This window comes from Rhinoraja longicauda, chromosome 35, assembly GCF_053455715.1.
Source record: "Rhinoraja longicauda isolate Sanriku21f chromosome 35, sRhiLon1.1, whole genome shotgun sequence".
NCBI classification, from domain to species: domain Eukaryota; kingdom Metazoa; phylum Chordata; class Chondrichthyes; order Rajiformes; family Arhynchobatidae; genus Rhinoraja; species Rhinoraja longicauda.
The window spans coordinates 1,995,557-2,016,734 of NC_135987.1; the positions used below are offsets into that span (position 1 = coordinate 1,995,557).

At 48.0% G+C, this 21,178-nt stretch overlaps 1 protein-coding gene across 1 annotated transcript in view; it reads right to left on the bottom strand.

Moving 5' to 3' along the window:
* Nucleotides 1-20,605, bottom strand: part of bms1 (BMS1 ribosome biogenesis factor) — a 61,326-nt gene extending 40,721 nt beyond the window's left edge. Inside the window, exons 1-9 of the mRNA XM_078428421.1 lie at nucleotides 20,529-20,605; nucleotides 19,867-20,055; nucleotides 13,419-13,609; nucleotides 12,664-12,743; nucleotides 8,957-9,145; nucleotides 8,671-8,813; nucleotides 7,231-7,352; nucleotides 4,290-4,483; nucleotides 1,677-1,816 (exon numbers count right to left, since the gene is read on the bottom strand). Of these exons, the coding sequence (XP_078284547.1) occupies nucleotides 1,677-1,816; nucleotides 4,290-4,483; nucleotides 7,231-7,352; nucleotides 8,671-8,813; nucleotides 8,957-9,145; nucleotides 12,664-12,743; nucleotides 13,419-13,609; nucleotides 19,867-20,039 (1,232 nt within the window). The 5' untranslated portion in view covers nucleotides 20,040-20,055; nucleotides 20,529-20,605. The remainder of the gene's footprint in view (nucleotides 1-1,676; nucleotides 1,817-4,289; nucleotides 4,484-7,230; nucleotides 7,353-8,670; nucleotides 8,814-8,956; nucleotides 9,146-12,663; nucleotides 12,744-13,418; nucleotides 13,610-19,866; nucleotides 20,056-20,528) is intronic.
* Between the last annotated feature and the right edge of the window lie 573 nt (nucleotides 20,606-21,178).

Below are 21,178 nucleotides of genomic sequence, written 5' to 3' on the forward strand. Positions count from 1 at the left end.
GCCTCATCCTCTCACCTTTATACATCATCTCCCCTCTGCCCTCTCAGCCCTGACGCAGGGTCCCCACCCAGATAATGAGAGGATTTCAGGATAGGAGTAAAGAGGTCCTTCTGCAGTTGTACATGGCCCTGGTAAGACCATATCTGAAGTATTGTGTACAGTTTTGGTCTCCTAATTTGAGGAAGGACATCCTTATAATTGAGGCAGTGCAGCGTAGGTTCACGAGATTGATCTCTGGGATGGCGGGACTGTCATATGAGGAAAGATTGAAAAGACTAGACATGGGGCTAGTGGAATCAAGGGATATGGGGGGAAGGCAGGCACGGGTTACTGATTGTGGATGATCAGCCATGATCACAATGAATGGCGGTGCTGGCTCGAAGGGCCGAATGGCCTCTTAAAGCACGTATTTTCTAAGTTTCTATATTTCTAAATGAAAAGGTTCAGAATCCAGTTGAAAGTGTTTTTTTTTGTTTAAAGGGACAACCTCATCACCACAGTACAACCTGAGAGACTAAAAACTATGCTACAGTGTATGGGCCAGGCTGAATGTGAAACTACAGTGTATGGGCCAGGCTGAATGTGAAACTAAAAACTATGCTACGGTGTATGGGCCAGGCTGAATGTGAAACTAGTGTATGGGCCAGGCTGAATGTGAAACTACAGTGTATGGGCCAGGCTGAATGTGAAACTACAGTGTATGGGCCAGGCTGAATGTGAAACTACAGTGTATGGGCAAGGCTGAATGTGAAACTAAAAACTATGCTACAGTGTATGGGCCAGGCTGAATGTGAAACTACAGTGTATGGGCCAGGCTGAATGTGAAACTAAAAACTATGCTACGGTGTATGGCTGAATGTGAAACTGGAGCTTCAAATATTTTCTGAAAGAGAACGTCATGTTGCAAGAATAGGGTGGACAAGAAGAAAGTTGTTTTTTTGTGGCCTTCCTACACCTATCTACAACACAGAAACAGATGATTACATTTGATGAAGGACACCATGTGTGCAATAACATAATACAAGGAACAAAGACATCATAGCCCAGAACATCACCAGCTTTACATCATAGTCATACAGCATGGAAACAGGCCCTTTCGCTCAAATTCACCATGCCGACCGACATGGTCCATCTACACTAGTCCCACCTGCCCGCATTTGGCCCATATCCCCAAAACCTATCCTCTCTATGTACCTGTCTAATTGTTTCTTAAATGTTGTGATAGTACCTGCCTCAACTACTCTTCTGCCAGCTCGTTCCATATACCTACCGCCCTTTGTGTGAAAAAGACGGCCCTCAGATTCCTATTAAATCTTCCCCCCCCGCCCCCTCATCTTAAACCTATGTCCTCTGGTTCTTGATTCCCCTACTCTGGGTAAAAGACTGCATTTACCTTATCTAATCCTCTTGTGATCTTATACACCTCTATAAGATCGCCCCTCATTCTCCTGAGCTCCAAGGAATTGAGTTCTAGCTTGCCCAATCTCTCCCTGTAGTTCAGGCCCTCGAATCCAGGTCGAGTCCAGGCAACATCCTTGTAATTCTCCGAGCCTTTTCCAGCTTGACAACATAACATGGTGATCAAACCTGAACACAATACTCTGCATGGGTATGGGAATGGTGAATCGCCAACTGCAAGATAAATGGGTTTAAATGGAATCCATGGCTTGTTGTACCTGTCTTCTTCCAATTCTTCATATCCCAAGGGATGGGAATCCATAAAGAGGGAGACTTTGCTGGAAACCATCTTGTTATCAATGGTGCTGTGTGTTGTAATGAGACTCTGCATGAGCTCATGGGTTGGCCTTTGCTCCTCCTGAAACCAAGCAGAACACACACATAAGGAATTTATCGAGGTGCTTGTGGTGCTTTGACAGATTTATTACTTTGTATCGACACCACACGAGTAAAAAATGATTGAATTTAGTTATTTTACAATATAGATATTTATTTTTATTTGCATCCTTCATGGGTTTCCTATCTTGCATTTTATTCATCTCTGACATATATGACGTTTTGAGGACTTGGGTGATGTCAGAAGGTGCAGATGAGAGAAGATGATCTCTGTGGGACCACAGGTAAAATAAGCCACTGTGCAGCTTTGTGTTCTCAGCCTGACTGAACAAAGGTGGTTGCGACTAGGGAGAGTGTCCCCTCTCTCTTCCATCTCCAGCCACTCTCTCTCTCTATCTCACTCTCTCTCCACGATCCTCGGGAGCTCTCTCCTCTTACCACCACCCCCCCCCCCCCCCACTTCCTTTCCCCACAAAACCAGCCTATGTCTCTCCTCCAGCACTCTCCCCACTGGACATCTCCCTCCGTTTTCTCTCCCCACTTCTCCAGCCCTCCCTTCCTGATAGAGGTTGTAATAGATGTCACTGCAGGCGCGAGATACTCCACTGCATCGTCACGAAAGAAAGACCGGGTAGTATTCTGGGGCTACAGGGAGTGTGTCAGCTACACCCTGGCACTTCAAGTGAGGGAGGGAAGATTGCACTCATGGGTGCTCGCTACCTCTGCCCAGCTTGCCTGTACTCACCACCACCACGCAGGTCTCCTCAGGGTGGCCTGATGCACTCCCAAAGACGGCGCTGGGTTAACTAACTGCTGTAACCTGCCCCTTATATAAAATTATGAAGGGATTGGACAGGCTCGATGCAAGAAAAATATTCCCGATGTTGGGGGGGGGGGTCACGAAACCAGAGGTCACAGTTTAAGAATAAGGGGTAGGCCATTTAGGACTGAGATGAGGAAAAACTTTTTCACCCAGAGAGTTGTGAATCTGTGGAATTCTCTGCCACAGATGGCAGTTGAGGCCGATTCACAGGATGTATTCATGAGAGAGTTAGATTTAGCTCTTAGGGCTAACGGAATCAAGGGATATGGGGAGAAAACAGGAAAGGGGTACTGAATTTGGATGATCAGCCATGATCATATTGAATGGCGGTGCTGGCTCGAAGGGCCGAATGGCCTACTCCTGCACCTATTTTCTATGGTCCTAGGTTTCTTACTATAGGCTGGTATCAAAGAAACCTAAAAGGGATTTGATGGGCACCTGTGACAGACAGTAGGTTGGAGGGGGGCCAGCATGGACCAGTGGGCCAAATGGCCTCCTTTGTGTCATTAAAGAGTGTTGACACATTTCAGAAAACAGAAAAGAGTAATAGTCCCTTATTTAATTTGTTGAACACAAAAGAAGGTTAATCAGTAGGAAAAAAACTGCAGATGCTGGTTAAAATTGAAGGTAGACACAAAATGCTGGAGTAACTCAGAAGGAATGGGTGACGTTTCGGGTCGAGACCCTTTGGGTCTCCTAATTTAAGGAAGAACACCCTTGTAATTGAGGCTGTGCAGCGTAGGTTCACGAGATTGATCCCTGGGATGGGGGGACTGTCATATGAGGAAAGATTGAAAAGACTAGGCTTATATTCACTGGAGTTTAGAAGGATGTGAGGGGTTCTTATAGAGACATATAAAATTATAAAAGGACTGGACAAGCTAGATGCAGGAAAAATGTTCCCAATGTTGGACGAGTCCAGAACCAGGGGCCACAGTCTTAGAATAAAGGGGAGGCCATTTAAAACTGAGGTGAGAAGGAACCCTTTCACCCAGAGAGTTGTGAATTTGTGGAATTCTCTGCCACAGAGGGCAGTGGAGGCCAAATCACTGGATGAATTTAAGAGAGAATTAGATAGAGCTCTGGGGGCTAGTGGAATCAAGGGATATGGGGGGGGGGGGGGAGGTTGGGCACAGGTTACTGATTGTGGATGATCAGCCATGATCACAATGAATGGCGGTGCTGTCACGAAGGGCCGAATGGCCTCATCCGGCACCTATTTTCTATGTTTCTATCTGGTCCATGCTGGGAGGTGGAATGAGTTTGGAAGAAGGCAGCTCTTTTCCCCCCCAACCAGTACAGAAACAGTGGGCCAAATGGCCTCCTCCTGTAAATTAAATTGCCTGATTCAATGGAAAGTTACAAAATGTTGGAGTAGCTGAGAGGGTCAGGCAGCATGCCTGGGCTGGGGAGCTGAAACATCACCTGTCCATGTTCACCAGGGATGCTACCTTGATCTGCTCAGCTACTCCAGCATGTTGTGTCTTTCCTTTTTTTCTACCCATGATTCTGCGATCACTTGCGACGTTCCCCACTGCTGAGTGGACTCAGACGCTACCTCTCGAGCTCAGGAACACGTGGGCTGTGCAGTGAAGGCCTGACAGCTTCGCAGAAGAAAAAACATTGGCAAAAAGGGGAAAGAAGCTCGAGCGGTGACAGTACACCACCATACCTCATCTCTGTGTGCATGGCTTCCACCCAAATCTATATACACGGCATCTTTATCATAAATAATCCCCCCGACGCCGGACATTGGGGCATAGATCGTCCTTTCTTTCTCATTCAACGACCGTTTCTTCAGCTGCTCTGGAAGGGGGCAGGGATCTGGAAGGAAGTCGACTGTATTCACCATGAAGTCACCAACACCTAGAATACAAAAGAATTAAACCTTCGGATCACATACACATCGTGTTTATGTTTGAATCTAAGTGACGATGTTAGTCAGCTGTCCCGCTGTGTTACACCAGCATTTTGTGTCTATCTTTATGACGATGTGAAGAATGGATAATATGCACTGTGTTATCAAAGACCAAACTCCGCTGTTAAGATTTGACAAGGTTTCCAACATTTAAGGAAAACTACAGAAAATATATAAATGCTCATGTTTCACAGGTACCGGGACCGCACACCCACAGTAATCATCAAAACGTTTAATGGGAAGAGAGGAAAGGGGGAAAAAGGAGAAAAACACCTTTTCATTATATTATCATCATATCATATCATATATATACAGCCGGAAACAGGCCTTTTTGGCCCACCAAGTCCGTGCCGCCCAGCGATCCCCGTACATTAACACTATCCTACACCCACTAGGGACAATTTTTACATTTACCCAGCCAATTAACCTACATACCTGTACGTCTTTGGAGTGTGGGAGGAAACCGAAGATCTCGGAGAAAACCCACGCAGGTCACGGGGAGAACGTACAAACTCCTTACAATTTCAGCACCCGTAGTCAGGATCGATCCTGAGTCTCCGGCGCTGCATTCGCTGTAAAGCAGCAACTCTACCGCTGCGCTACCGTGCCGCCCTATTGTAGGGACATACGGATTAGCGGGGGGTTCTCGAACCCTCGGTTGGGCTATCGGGTCACGTGGTGCGGGAGCGCGAGTTATAGTTGTGTCTGGCGCCAAACTGGAGAGATGAGATTAGATTATATTAGTAGTTAAGTAGTGTGTGTCCAAAGTAAGTGCGTTGCGCCTTGTCACGGTTTTTACCAAGAATAAAGTCTTTTGATAATAACGCTCGTTTTTGGACTCACTACAATATCCCATCTCCCCATGGAAAACCTGAGATCCAAATTCAGAGAATCCAACATCCTCCGGCTCATATCCACTCAGGGAATTAATTGCTGCCATTCAGTATTAACAGTCTCTAATTTTGTGTTCAGAAGAGTGGTTAAAGCAGCATGTATAAAAGGACAAATAGTGGGAGCAGCTTGTGGCTGCCCACACACATCCGGGCATATTGGCTGCACTGGGGCAGGTTCCACCATTACATAGACATTCACACCACTGCAGGCCATCCTGTGTGCCCACACACACCCGGGTATAATGGCTGCATTCCTGCACTGGGGCAGGTTCCACCATTATATAGACATTCACACCACTGCAGGCCATCCTGCCCATTGCATCGACACTGCCACAAAAAGCAGGCAATTCAGCCAAATATTACTTCCCAGTTTTTAAGGTACAAGAACACAGTTCCCTGAAAATTGGAACATAGCGAGGGTGGTGATGAGTGTGTATAGCGTCACAAGAAACCGCAGATGCTGAAATCTTGAGCAAAGAGCTAAGTGCTGGAGGAACTCAGCGGGTCAGGCAGCATCTGTGGAGGGAATGGACAGGACAGACGACGTTCTTCAGTCTGAAGAAGGTCCCGACCTGAAACGTCACCTGCCCATTCCCTCCACAGATGCTGCCTGAACCGCTGAGTTTCCAGCACTCTGTTTTTTGCTCCCATCATGTGGCATTCTTGGCTTCATCAACAGAGGCACGAGTGTTTGAGTTGAGACTTCATGTTGCAGTTGTGCAAAACGTCGGTGATTTCACACTAGAGGATTATGTACAGTTCCTGTCACAACACGATGGGAAGGATGTGGTTAAGGCAGACACGGGACAGAAAAGATTCACAAGGATGTTGCTGGATTGGAGGGCTAGGGTTACAACGAGAGATTAGACAGGCTGACGTTTCCCTGTAGTGGAGACTGAGGGTGATCGAGGCATATAACATTACGAGAGGCACAGATTGGGTAGATAGCCATACTCTGCGTTTTCACAGAAAGAGGAGCTGGAACTTGGAATCAGCAACGAAAGAAGGTGGTTGAGGCAGGAACAGTAACAGCATTTAAGAGACATATAGACAGGCTCTTGAATAAGTATGTCATGGATGGATATAGCAAGTAGGATTAGTATTGATGGGTAGCAACAAGATGATGGCCCGAACGTCCTACTTCCATGCTGTACAACGCTACGACTCTATGGGGCCAAGTGACCTACTCCCATTACACTGATCACAGATGAACCGCACCTGATACATGGACAAGGTACCACAAAATGCTGGAGTAACTCAGCAGGTCAGGCAGCATCTCAGGAGAGAAGGAATGGGTGACGTTTCGGGTTGAGACCTTTCTTCAGACTGATGTCAGGGGGGGCGGGACAAAGGAAGGATATAGGTGGAGACAGGAAGACAGTGGGAGATCTGGGAAGGGGAGGGGAAGAGAGGGACAGAGGAACTATCTAAAGTTAGAGAAGTCAATGTTCATACCACTGGGCTGCAAGCTGCCCAAGCGAAATATGAGGTGCTGTTCCTCCAAATTCCGGTGGGCCTCACTATGGCACTGGAGGAGGCCCATGACAGAAAGGTCAGACTGGGAGTGGGAGGGGGAGTTGAAGTGCTGTCACCAGGAGATCAGTTTGGTTAAGGCAGAGTGAGCAAAGTTGTTGAGAAACTCCAGCATTTTGTGATACCTTCGATTTGTACCAGCATCTGCAGTTATTTTCCTACACTACCGATACATGGACAATGTTTGCAGTGTTCCCAGGTGAGATATTGACGGCTCTTATGTTCCCCACTGAATCCATGTATAGTACTTGTTTGGAGCAGTGCATTACCGGGTACGTGAACCTGACTGTTGGCCTTGAGGTACGTTCCACGCAGGTATCCATACATTGTTATCCTACGGTCACACTTCTGGTTCACCCGCACATCCTCAAGGCTGGTCATATCTTCCATTCTGAAATACCAACAACACAATTTTACACTTGATTTGGATTTTTTTTCTCTACATAACGGTCATATTTTGGCATATTTGAGATGTCTGGCAGGCCTGTGCAGGTGGACAGAACAGCATTGAGATGACAAGACCTTCTACATTATCAGCATTTGAAGGCACTATGCCTATACTCGCTGGAGTTTAGAAGGATGAGGGGGGACCTCATTAAAACTTGCCAAATAGTGAAAGGCTTGGATAGAGTGGATATGGAGAGGATACTTCCACTAGTGGGAGATTCTAGGACTAACATAGAAACATAGAAAATAGGTGCAGAAGGTCATTCGGCCCTTTGCCCCAGCACCGCCATTCATTGTGATCATGGGTGGCACGGTGGCGCTGCTGCCTTACAGCGAATGCAGCGCCGGAGACTCAGGTTCGCAGTTCGCACTAAGTCAGGCTAACTGGTCTGTAATTCCAGAATTGTGAATTTGCGCCGCCCAGCGATCCCCGCACATTAACTCTATCCTACACACACTAGGGACAATTTTTACATTTGCCCAGTCAATTAACCTACATACCTCTACGTCTTTGGAGTGTGGGAGGAAACCGAAGATCTCGGAGAAAACCCACGCAGGTCACGGGGAGAACGTACAAACTCCGTACAGACGGCGCCTGTAGTCAGGATCGAACCCGAGTCTCCGGCGCTGCATTCGCTGTAAGGCAGCAACTCTACCGCTGCGCCACCGTGCCGCCTTATTCTTCTATCCAACTGGCAGGATCTTTCCTGCCCCCATCTTTGCCCCGCAATGCAGTTTCTGAGTTCCCCCTGCACTCACGTCACTTTGTTTGAATTCTAAGTCACTTCTTTTGCTGCAGCATTAAATCTGGAAAGAAAAATTATCTGCAACAAATTTGTACAGTTCAAAGCAGCAAATAGGTATTCAGAAAATATGCAGAAGTATTGCCGTAAAACTAGTGAGAAACTATCCAAAGGCACATAGAAATTCTAATTTAATTAACGTGGAAAGGAAGGAGCTGCAAGTCCTTCCATTACTCCAGTCTCACCTCCCAATTCCTGTAGGTAGGCACACAATGCTGGAGTAACTCAGAGGGTCATGCAACATCTCAGGAGAGAAGGAATGGGTGACGTTTCAGGTCGAGACCCTTCTTCCCAATTCCTGTCCTTGTTACCCGACCCCAATTGTTCCCAACCCAACAACAGCCGGCCATTGCTTCTCATCACAAATCAAGTATCTCATCACAACTTTGACAGTTCCTCTGCTGTACGGTCATCAGCTCTCCCCTGATTTGTAAGGGAAGCCAAGCAACTTGTGCCTACCTGTCGGCCAAGATGTAAGGATGTGCCATTTGCCAGACCAGTGGGCGGAACTTCATCACTGAGATAAATCGGCCTAGGTTGTGGATCTCCTGCTTCTGATACTGCCCGTGGACCATCCCCGACAGGTAGAAGAGCTTTGCACCCTGGAAAATACAGACGGTGATGCTGGTGCTTGCCTTATCTTACAGTTCAAGCATTGACAAAGCAGAGCAATAGATGCAGACACAGCATTATCGGGACTATTAGAGCTGTCGGTGTAATGCAAGCTTCCCTCGCTAGCTCTAACCTGGTAGACCTCAGTCCAGAACCGATGCTTCAATCTTTTCTTGGTCTTCTTCAACTGCTTGTTGTTTTTTATGGAGTCCAGGTGGGTGAGGACACCCATGATCTTCGGGAAACCGTGAACCTGACAGATGTTGAGGAATTCAAATGTCTCCATTTCAAAGCCAAAGCTGGCATCAGTCAGCATCAAAACCTGAGGAAAACAGATAGTTAGAATGTGTAGGAAGGAACTGCAGATGCAAATGTAGACACAAAATGCTGGAGTAACTCTGCAGTCAGGCAGCATCTCTGGAGAAAAGGAATGGGTGACGTTTCGGGTCGAGTCCCTTCTTCAGACTGAGAGTCAGGAGAGAGGGGAGATTGACTGTCTGAAGAAGGGCCTCAACCTGAAATGTGACCTATTTCTTTTCTCCAGAGATGCTGCCTGACTTGCTGAGTTACTCCAGGTTTTTGAGTCTAGCTCAGTTAGAATAGTTGGAATAGTTAGAATAGTTGTCTACACTATAGCTACACCACACTAATAGCTACACTACACTACACTAATAGCTACACTACACTACACTAATAGCTACACCACACTAATAGCTACACTACACTACACTAATAGCTACACTACACCACACTAATAGCTACACTACACCACACTAATAGCCACACTACACTACACTAATAGCTACACTACACTACACTACACTAATAGCTACACTACACTACACTAATAGCTTCACTACACTACACTAATAGCTACACTACACTACACTAATAGCTACACTACACTACACTAATAGCTACACTACACTACACTAATAGCTACACTACACCACACTAATAGCTACACTACACCACACTAATAGCTACACTACACCACACTAATAGCTACACTACACTACACTAATAGCTACACTACACCACACTAATAGCTACACTACACTACACTAATAGCTACACTACACCACACTAATAGCTACACTACACTACACTAATAGCTACACTACACCACACTAATAGCTACACTAATAGCTACACTACACCACACTAATAGCTACACTACACCACACTAATAGCTACACTACACCACACTAATAGCTACACTACACCACTAATAGCTACACTACACCACACTAATAGCTACACTACACTACACTAATAGCTACACTACACTACACTAATAGCTACACTACACTACACTAATAGCTACACTACACCACACTAATAGCTACACTACACTACACTAATAGCTACACTACACCACACTAATAGCTACACTACACCACACTAATAGCTACACTACACCACACTAATAGCTACACTACACTACACTAATAGCTACACTACACCACACTAATAGCTACACTACACCACACTAATAGCTACACTACACCACACTAATAGCTACACTACACTACACTAATAGCTACACTACACCACACTAATAGCTACACTACACTACACTAATAGCTACACTACACCACACTAATAGCTACACTACAAGAATAACCTTCACTACAAGAATAACCTTCACTACAAGAATAACCTTCACTACAAGAATAACCTTCACTACAAGAATAACCTTCACTACAAGAATAACCTTCACTACAAGAATAACCTTCAATTGGATGCAATGGGTTCAATCCACTAACCAAATATTTCACTAATTGCCATATACAGGCTCCTTGTGGTTGATGCATGCCTGATTTACGCGTTTTTAGAATAAGGTGCTTGACTAATTACCACCAGAGTTTAATCTATGCGTTCCTATTTTCAGAATAACGCACTCAAATTTATGCATGGCAAACTTACACATCAGCTTTCAAAGTTATCTAATAACTTTAGTTTTGCTTAACAGAAAGAAAATTCAATGATAGCCTGCTGCTTTAAAGGTTAATTTGTTTAAATGTGTCTGCCTCAGGGATATGTGTTCCCAGTTATGGAACATAAATGGGTAATTTTCTCCGTTTTATGCTCCGACAGTTAGCATTGTGCATTTCAGGTAAAGCATTGTACAGATTGAAGGGAAGGCCTCATAAAGTTGTATGTATTTATTTCAATTGGCAGCATAGTCGTGTGTGGTGTCTTGATGATTTGCACATTATTTTTCAAGCCAGTAACCCCCATGTAAAACATGAAGTGCCTGTATCCATGCGTGTTTAGTCACCAAGGTGAGGAACCTAAATAACATCTCAGACCGCCAGCATCCATTCAAATGCTCTGACCTTAATCACAACATGGGCTTGGTAGAGGAAAACACTTCCTCTGGACTTCCCAACTTGAAGCTCCCCCCTAACACATAACATTACTATCCTACACACTGGGCACTACCTCGCACATCCGGGTAAAACTGCCCAACACCACCACCACAGACATGTCTTACTCCACTACACACCATATTAAGCTGAGAAAGATCTTCATTTCAACCAGACTGCACTGAGCCAGTTGCTTAGTCATACAGCATGGAAACAGGCACTTCACCCCCATCATCCATGCTAATCTTTTCTCCCATCTCCACTGATCCCATCTGCCCACATGAGGACAGTACAGTCCCATTAGTGCCAAACAAAGTATCCATCATCTTCAACGAGATCATTGCACCTGACTGCACCACCTCCTCCGGCAGCATGCTCTTCATGCAAGTCAAAGCAAGATTTTCTTTGTACCTGTACCTCACTGTACTTGTGCATATGGCAATGAACTCGACTTGACTCAACATATCAAGCACTCTGCATTAAACAATACTAAAAAGGTGTCTCCCAAACAGAATTTACCGCACCACGCCAGAGGCTCAAATGCAACGTTGAACAAAATGCCTGAGACAGGTTGAAGTGTCTTTCCCCATCAGTCACCCACCATAAATGACAGCTCATCCATAATGCTGCTGTTCACATCACATCACATCCTGTGTTCATGCATCTCAGACTTCTGGGACAACGATACCTCCATTTAAATTTACATTTCTTATTCTACCCAAATCCTTTGCTCCCTGTCCCAAGTCACTAAAATGTCCTTCAGATCGTTCTCAGCCCCAGCCTCATTCACCTTCCCACACGAGATCCCAAAGGTCCTCCTATTCCCGCTTCTTGGGTCTTCCCAGTTTTCATCACTCCACCATTTCAGTCATGACCTCCACACTCTGGATCCAAGCTTGAGCTGCCTCCCTAACCTCCTCTGCTCTGTAAATCTCTCCCATCAAAGATGTCACAAATAATCTTTGGGTGGCACAGTGGTAGTTGCTGCCTTACAGCGCCAGAGACCCGGGTTCGATCCTGATCATGGGCGCTGTCTGTACTGAGTTTCTACGTTCTCCCCGTGACCATGTGGGTTTTCTCCGGGTGCTCTGGTTTCCTCCCACACTCCAAAGACATACAGGTTTGTAGGTTAATTGGCTTTGGTAAAATGTTAAATTGTCCCTTGTGTGTGTAGGATAGTGCTAGTGTGCGGGGATCACTGGTCGGCAGGGCTGGATGGGCAGAAGGGCCAGTTTCTGCGCTATATCTCTAAACTAAACTAACAACTAGTCAATTTTTGATCAGCAATGATTCTCAAACTGATGACACTGTGGTGTTGTAGGACCTTGAATGCTCACTGCATTGCCATGCTTGTTGTCAAAGCTATTGTAATGACATTCATTTATCAACAGCAATACTTAATCGAAAAGCAATACTTAATCGAGATAGAGATTTTAACCATTAAAACTTAACTAGACGAATTCCTTACCAAATCAGCCACTTTGGCCAAGTCGATCATTGAGTTAATGTCGTTGCCACACTCAATAATGGAGAGACGCCGCTTCTTGCCTGGTGAAAACCAAACCATGTAATGATGAATGCAAACTAAAGACTAGCAAAAGCAAAATACAATCCAATACAATCCAATAAAAACGATCAGAATCTTATTCTCAAGGGTGGAAATGTCAAAGACTAGAGCTTCAAAATGAGAGCGGCAAGGCTCAAAGGAATGTATGGGGCAAGTTTTTTTTACACAGAGGGTGGTGGGTGCCTGGATTGTGTTGCCAGGGTGGTGGTGGAGGCTGGTATAAAGTAGATATGCAGGGAATGGAGGGATATGGATCATGTGCAGGCAGACAAGATTAGTTTAACCGAGCATCATGTTCGGCACGGACATTGTGGGCCAAAGGCTGTACTGTTCTCATGGATGAACCCATGAAGTGATTATCCTGTAGACGGGGGATGTACATTGACTGAAAAATCAGAAACTGGGACAGTTGCTGAAGAGTTACTTTACACTGGGCTTCCTGCTGGAGATTGCCAGAGACAGGAAGGAAATGTGGAGGGAAAATCCGGCAAGGTATACGACTCACTGCCCCAAAGAAACCCAGCGGGGCAGTCAGCATCTGTGGAGGGACTTCCTTGTGCATTGAAGCCGCTGCATCAATGTAGAACATTCTGGAAGCACTCATTTATTTACCTCAAATCATTTATTTTAAATGATATTCACAATTCCAGACTCACCTGTAATGATAGTGACTGGTCCTCTGATCTCGGTCAACTTTTGCTTGGTGAAGTTCTGAATCAGACACCGGATTAAAGTACTCTTTCCCACTTTAGGGGGTCCCACCACAACAACAACAATGGGCGGGGGCTCCAGCGGTGTCCGGTCAACCACAGGCACGTGATGCTTTTTAGTTTTTAAGTCCTGCGCTCTGTTAAACATGGGATTAAATTGAATTATTTACTGTTTTCACACATCTGCTTTACAATGTGTGGATCAATTACTGCAGGGATTGCTTATTCTAGGATAAGGAGTAAACACCAAGTTCAATTAAATCACAGCCTTCCTTAAGTGCATCTAACTACCTTGTTTTCCTGAACATGACATAACCAAGAAGTAAGTTCAGTTCAAAGAAATTCAATAGAAAATGTTCTACATTTCTGATGTATCACAATTGACCATCTCCAACATCTCCCCACCATTTCTGGATCTCACCATCTCCATCACAGGAGACAGACTAGTGACCGACATCTACTACAAACCTACTGACTCCCACAGCTATCTCGACTACACTTCTTCTCACCCTGTCTCCTGCAAAAAGTTTATCCCCTACTCCCAATTCCTCCGTCTACACCGCATCTGCGCCCGGGATGAGGTGTTTCACACTAGGGCATCAGAGATGTCCTCATTCTTTAGGAAACGGGGCTTCCCCTCTTCCATTATAGATGAGGCTCTCACTGGGGCCTCTTCTATATCCCGCAGTTCCGCTCTTGCTCCCCCTCTCCCCATTCGTAACAAGGACAGAATCCCCCCTGTCCTCACCTTCCACCCCATCAGCCAGCGTATCCAACAAATTATCCTCCAACATTTCTGTCGCCCCCAACGGGACCCTACCACTGGCCATATCTTCCCATCCCCTCCCTTTTCCGCAGAGACCGTTCCCTCCGTAACTCCCTGGTCCACTCGTCCCTTCCCATCCAAACAACCCCCTCCCCAGGTACTTTCCCCTGCAACCGCAGGAGATGCAACACCTGTCCCTTTACCTCCCCCCTCGACTCCATCCAAGGACCCAAACAGTCTTTCCAGGTGAGGCAGAGGTTCACCTGCACCTCCTCCAACCTCATCTATTGTATCCACTGTTACAGATGTCAACTTCTCTACATTGGCGAGTCCAAACGCAGGCTCGGCGATCGTTTCGCTCAACACCTTCTCTTAGTCTGCCATAACCAACCTGATCTCCCGGTGGCTGAGCACTTCAACTCCCCCTCCCACTCCGTCTGACCTTTCTGTCATGGGCGTCCTCCATAGTGAGGTCCACCGCAAATTGGAGGAACAGCATCTCATATTTTGCTTGGGCAGCTTGCAGCCCAGCAGTATGAACATTGATTTCTCCAACTTCAGATAGTTCCTGTCCCTCTCTTTCCCCTCCCCATTCCCAGTTCTCCCACTGTCTTCCTGTCTCCAAATACATCCTATCTTTGTCCCGCCCCCTCCCCTGACATCAGTCCGAAAAAGGGTCTCGACCCGAAACGTCATCCATGCCATCTTTCCTGAGATGCTGCCTGATCCGCTGAGTTATTCCATCATTTTGTGATACCTTCGATTTGTACCAGCATCTGCAGTTATTTTTCTACGTTTCTGAGATCTCGTCACATAAAAACTCAAATAAAAGTAGAAAATGCCAGAGAAACTTAGGTCAGGTGACATCTGGAGTCATAGAGACACAGAGCACGGAAACAGAGTCCTCTGCTTCACCGAGTCCATGCTAATCACCCAGCAGCCATTTACACGAACACTAAACACACGTGGACAGCACTGTAGCGCAGCGCCAGAGACCCGGGTTTGACCCTGACTGTGGGCTCTGTCTGTACAGAGTTTGTACGTTCACCCCGTGACCTGCGTGGGTTTTCTCCGGTTTACTCCCACATTCCAAACACATACAGGTTCAAGATTCAAGATAGCTTTATTTGTCATCCAATATTGGACGAAATTCAGTCACCCACAGTCCAACAATAAAAGCATTAAATAGGCATTAAAATTACACAACCCCAAAAACACACAAAAAAAGAAACATCCATCAAAGAAACATCCATCACAGTGAGTCTCCTCCAGTCCTCTCCTCACTGTGATGGAAGGCCACAATGTCTTTCCCTTCTCCTGCCGTCTTCTCCCGCGGTCAGGTTGTTGTGGTTGCAGGCCGCGCCAGACGGTCCGCAGCGGGCCGAGCCTAAGGTGAGTCCCAGCCGCTCCCGCAGCCTCCGAAGACGGCCGGCTCCGCCGATGATAAGTCCGATCCGGGCGGGCGAACACGCTGCTGCTGTTGCTGCACGTCGGGGCGGTCGTGGCTCCCGACATTGAAGCCCCCGCCCAGCAGAGAAAAATCTCGCGGCATATTTTAGACCGCGCCGGACGGTGAAATGTCCGCGACCCAAGCCCCAGCGGGCGAACACGCTGCCGCTGCCGGAGCTCCCAATGTCGGCATCCACGCGGCCCGAGCCTAAGGCGAGTCGCAGCCGCTCCCGCAGCCTCCGAGGACGGCCGGCTCTGGTGATGGTAAGTCCGATCCGCGGGCTCTGCGAACCAGAGCCCTGGAGGCCGCCAGCTCCAGGAGTTGGGCCGATGGTAGGCCGCAGCAGGAACGGAGACAACACCCAGAAAACAAAGGTCGGGTCTCCGTTCGGAAGGGACACCTATTTACAATTTTACAGTTCCCCCCCTCCCCCCCACATACACACATAGTACACAAACACAAAAACACCACATCACAACTATAATTAAGACAAAAAAAACAACAAAAACACAAAGACAAATGGACCGCAGGTAAGCCGCAGCTGCTAGGGCAGCGCCGCCATTTTGGTTTGTAGGTTCATTAGCTTGGAAAGAATTGGAAATTGTCTCCAGTGTGTGGGATAGTGTTAGTGTGCGAGGATTGCTGGTCGGCACGTACTCGCTGGGCCGAGGGGCCTGTTTCCGCACTGTATCTCTAAACTAAACTAACCCTCATACGAACAGCCAGGGAATGGAAAGATATGGACCATGTTTAGGCAGACGGGTTTAGCTTAGATTGCGTGGGTTCAGACACCAGGGGCCATAGGACCTGTTCCTGTGCTGCACTTTCTTGTGTTCTAATCAAATGGGCGGAAGTACAGAAAACTACACAGACGATAACATTAATCATACCGTTTTTTCACATTCTCTGCAAACATATGAATCAGCCCAGCTACACTTTAGTCCGAATGATTTATATATATTATGAAGAACAATGGACCTAGCGCTGATCCGAAGAACACCGAGGGTTACAGACGGAAGGAATCCCCTCCTTCACGACCCACGGTGTTCTGTGGCCAAGCCAACTTTCAATCCTGTCTACTAAACCTGTGGATCCCATGCACCTTCATCTCATGGGTCAGCCCACCACGAGGGTCTTTGTCACAAGCTTGTCAGTCCATGTAAACAACACCCACTGCACCTCCCTCATCACCATCTGCACTTCCTCCTCAAAACACACAAACACTGTAGAACATACGACCCTGCACAAAGCCACGGTGACCAGAACTACCAGATCGAGTCAAGAGTGGTTTATTGTCATAGGTCCCAAAACAGAACAATGAAATTCTTACTTGCAGCAGCACAACAGATATGTAAACACAGTACTCTGTAACACTCATAATAAACAACAAAAAGGCAAGTTCAGTATGTATATATTAACAAAACCATCAAATAAATAAACAATAACAGTGCAACAATACTGTCCCCAACTCTATTTAGTTTGGAACCTATTTAGTGGTTGTAGTGTTTAATAACCTAATGGTTGTAAGGAAGAAGCTGCTCCTGAACCTGGACATTAGTTTTCAGGCTCCAGTACCTTCCCCCCGATGTGCAATGAGAGTGTGGCAGGGTGGTGAAGGTCTCTGATGATGCTGGCTGCCTTTCTGAAGCAGCAACTCCTATAGATCCCTTTGATGGTGGTCATAGTTATAGAGCACAGAAACAGGCTCGCTGGCCTAATTTATCCAGGCTGACCAAGATGCCCCATCTCAGCAACTCCCGATGCCTGTATTTGGCTCATATCCCTCTAAACCATCCTGAGCCATGTACCTGTCCTTTACTTTTAAATGTTGCCTCAACTACCCCTCTGGCAGCTCATTCCCTATGCCCACCGCCCTGTGTGGAAAATTGATGCTGTTCTAGATGCAAGATCCCACCCCTAAAAATCTTCTTCCATAACTTTCCCTGCGAGGCTCACCAGCATATAATATCCTGGTGTGTATGAAGGAACTGCAGATGCTGGTTTAAACCGATGATAGACACCAAATGCTGGAGTAACTCAGCAGGACAGGCAGCATCTCTGGAGAGAAGGAACGGGTGACGTTTCGGGTCGAGATGTCTGCCTGATCAGTCTGAAGAAGGGTCTCGACCCAAAACGTCACCCATTCCTTCTCTCTAGAGATGCTGCCTGTCCCGCTGAGTTACTCCAGCATTTGGTGTCCATAATTTCCTGGTTTGCCCCTATTGTTCTTATTAAACAGATGAAGAACATTGGCTGTTCTCCAGCCTGCTGGGACCCTGGCGGTTGCTAAAGATGACACATGGATCTAATCGCTCCATCACCACTGCAGCTGCTCCCAAGATGTTCACTCTCCATTCCAGGGCATCTAAGGTGTTCACTTTCTTGTCAATGTGACCCCCCCCCCCCCCCCCCCCCGTCATAGATGGATCCCTCACCCACCTCTCCTCTGTATCCCGTAGTTCTGCTCTTGCTCCTCCCCGACAAAACAGGGGTAGAGTTCCCCTGGTCCTCACCTTTCACCCCACCAGCCTGCCCATTCAACACATTTCCGTCTCCTTCAACGAGATCCCACCACCGGTCACATCTCTCCCTCTCCACCACCACTTTCCACCCTCTGCAGACTGCTCCCTCGGAAACTCCATAATATCATAAGCAGAATTAGGCCATTCAGCCCCTCGAGTCAACTCCGCCATTCAATCTGAGCTGATCTATTTTTCCCTCTCAGCCCCATTCTCTTGCCTTCTCCCGTAACCTTTGATACCCTTACTAATCAAGGACCTATCAATCTCCGCTTTAAAAATACCCAATGTCTTGGCCTCCACAGCCATCTGTGACAATGAATTCCACAGATTCACCATGCTCTGGCTAAAGTAGTTCCTCCAAATCTCCATGCTAAGGGTACGTCATTTTATTCGGAGGCTGTGTCCTCTCGACTCTCCCATTACTTGAAACCTCCTTTCCACATCCACTATGCAGGTCTTTCGCTATCCAGTAGGCTTTAATGTGATTTCCCCCCTCATCCTTCCAACCTCCAGTGAGTACAAGCCCAGTGCCGTCAAACGCTCATCATGTTAACCCACTCATCCCCAGGATCATTGCCGTAAACCTCCTCTGGACCCTCTCCATCGGCAGCACACCCTTTCTCAGGTATGGGGCCCAAAACTGCTCACAATATTCCAAATGCAGCCTGACCAGCGCCTTATAGAGCCTCGGCATTACATCCTTGCTTTTATACTCTAATCCCCTTGAAATGAACGCTAACATTGCATTTGCTTTCCTTACCCCCATCTCAACTTGCAAATGAACTTTTAGGGTATCCCGCACCAGCACTATCAAGTCCATTTGCATCTCTCATTTCTGAAATCCCTGCTTCCCACCCAAACAATCCCCTCCCCAGGTACTTTCCCCTACAAATAGAGATGTAAAACCTGTCCCAATACCTCCCCCCTCACACCCATTGAGGAACTCCAGCACCCCTTTCAGGTGAGACAGAGGTCCATGTGCACCACCCTGGCCACGCTCTCATTTCACTCCCGCCATCAGGAAGAAGGTATAGGATGCTTGAGAACTAACATCCAGGTTCAGGAGCAGCTTCTTCGCCACAACCATCAGGCTATTAAACAATGCAACCTGCAAATAAGTCCCACTGCAACCTACATAGACTTGGGGGCATTGGTTTTGTCTTCAGAGTACTATGTTTACATATCTGTTATGTTGCTGAAAGTAAGAATTACATTATTCCATTTTGGGATATACAACAATAAAACGCTCTTGACTCTTGATCCAGGGCCTCTGGTGTTCACCATGTGGCCTCCTATTCAGCTCCAACATGTTTGCTCGGTTGATACACAAAATGCTGGAGTAACTCAGCGGGACAGGCAACATCTCTGACTGATCAGACTGTGTGGTCGGTTTGCGGACTCTGACACAAATCTCATGTTTCTTCACGTCGCCTCTTCATCAAATAAAGCAGCAGTATTATTCTTGATTAGTACAGGTGTCAGAGGTTATGGGGAGAAGGCAGGAGAATGGGGTTAGGAGGGAGAGATACATCAGCCATGATTGAATGGCGGAGTAGACTTGATGATCCGAATGGCCTAATTCTACTCCTATTCCTTACGACAGTCATTTGTGACCTTGTTCCCGGGCAGGTCCTCACAGTTGGGTGGTGCTCTCACCTGTGGAAAGTTTTGGCCATTCGCACAGCAGACTGGACGGTGAATGCCTTTGGATTCCTCTCCCTGGCACCGTCTTCATCGCCAGCCCCCACATCCCTGAGCCGCTTCTTCTTCTTCCTCACTGCCTTGGGCCCACTGTGCCGCTGCCGGTGTTTCTTCTTGCTCTCCTCCATGGCCGTCTGTGCAAAACTAGTGACAGGAGAAGCGTTGTCATCATCCAGCTCCTCAGCTGAGCAGTGTGGCACATCATCCCCCCACCCCCCCCCCCCCATCGTCATCACCCCCAACCCCCATCGTCATCCCCCCCACCCCCCATCGTCATCACCCCCAACCCCCATCGTCATCACCCCCCCCCCATCGTCATCACCCCCTCCCCCATCGTCATCACCCCCAACCCCCATCGTCATCACCCCCCCCCCCCAACGTCATCAACCCCCCCTCCCTCACTCCTTACCCCCAGGGCTCTTGGTCTATCTCCCCCTCAGGACCATCCCCTCCCCTCGGGTCTCCCTGACCCTCTCCCCCCTTGGACTCTCTTCCTCGTCACCCTTCAATTCCTGCCCCTGAGAATCTCTTTAACCGCCCTTCACCCCTCATCCTCTCTTCCCCCCCCATCTCGCCCCCCCCCCTCTCCCCCCCTCCCCCTCCACCTCACCACTCACCGCGTGTCGCCGCCACTCGCCGGTTCCAGACCCGCAGGAAGTGCCGCGTCCGTCCGTCCCTCTCCTCCTCCCCCGGGCACCGACGCACAAACTCTGGTTCCGGGGCTGGAGTTCAGCGCCTCCTGCGTCCGTCCCCAGACACTGCACCGCCCGCCCCATCTCCTCTCCAACCCCCTGCTTCACCCCCTCCACTGCACAGACTCTCCCCTTCACGATTTACTCCCCCCCACACACACACTCCCCCCCCACACACACACACTCCCCCCCCCCCCCACACACACTCCCCCCCACACACACTCCCCCCCACACACACACTCCCCCCCCCCCCCACACACACTCCCCCCCACACACACTCCCCCCCACACACACACTCCCCCCCACACACACACTCCCCCCCCCCCCCACACACACTCCCCCCCACACACACTCCCCCCCCCACACACACACTCCCCCCCCCCACACACACACTCCCCCCCCCCACACACACACACTCCCCCCCCACACACACACACTCCCCCCCCCCACACACACACTCCCCCCCCCACACACACACACTCCCCCCCCCCCACACACACACTCCCCCCCACACACACACACACTCCCCCCCCCCCCCACACACACTCCCCCCCCCCACACACACACTCCCCCCC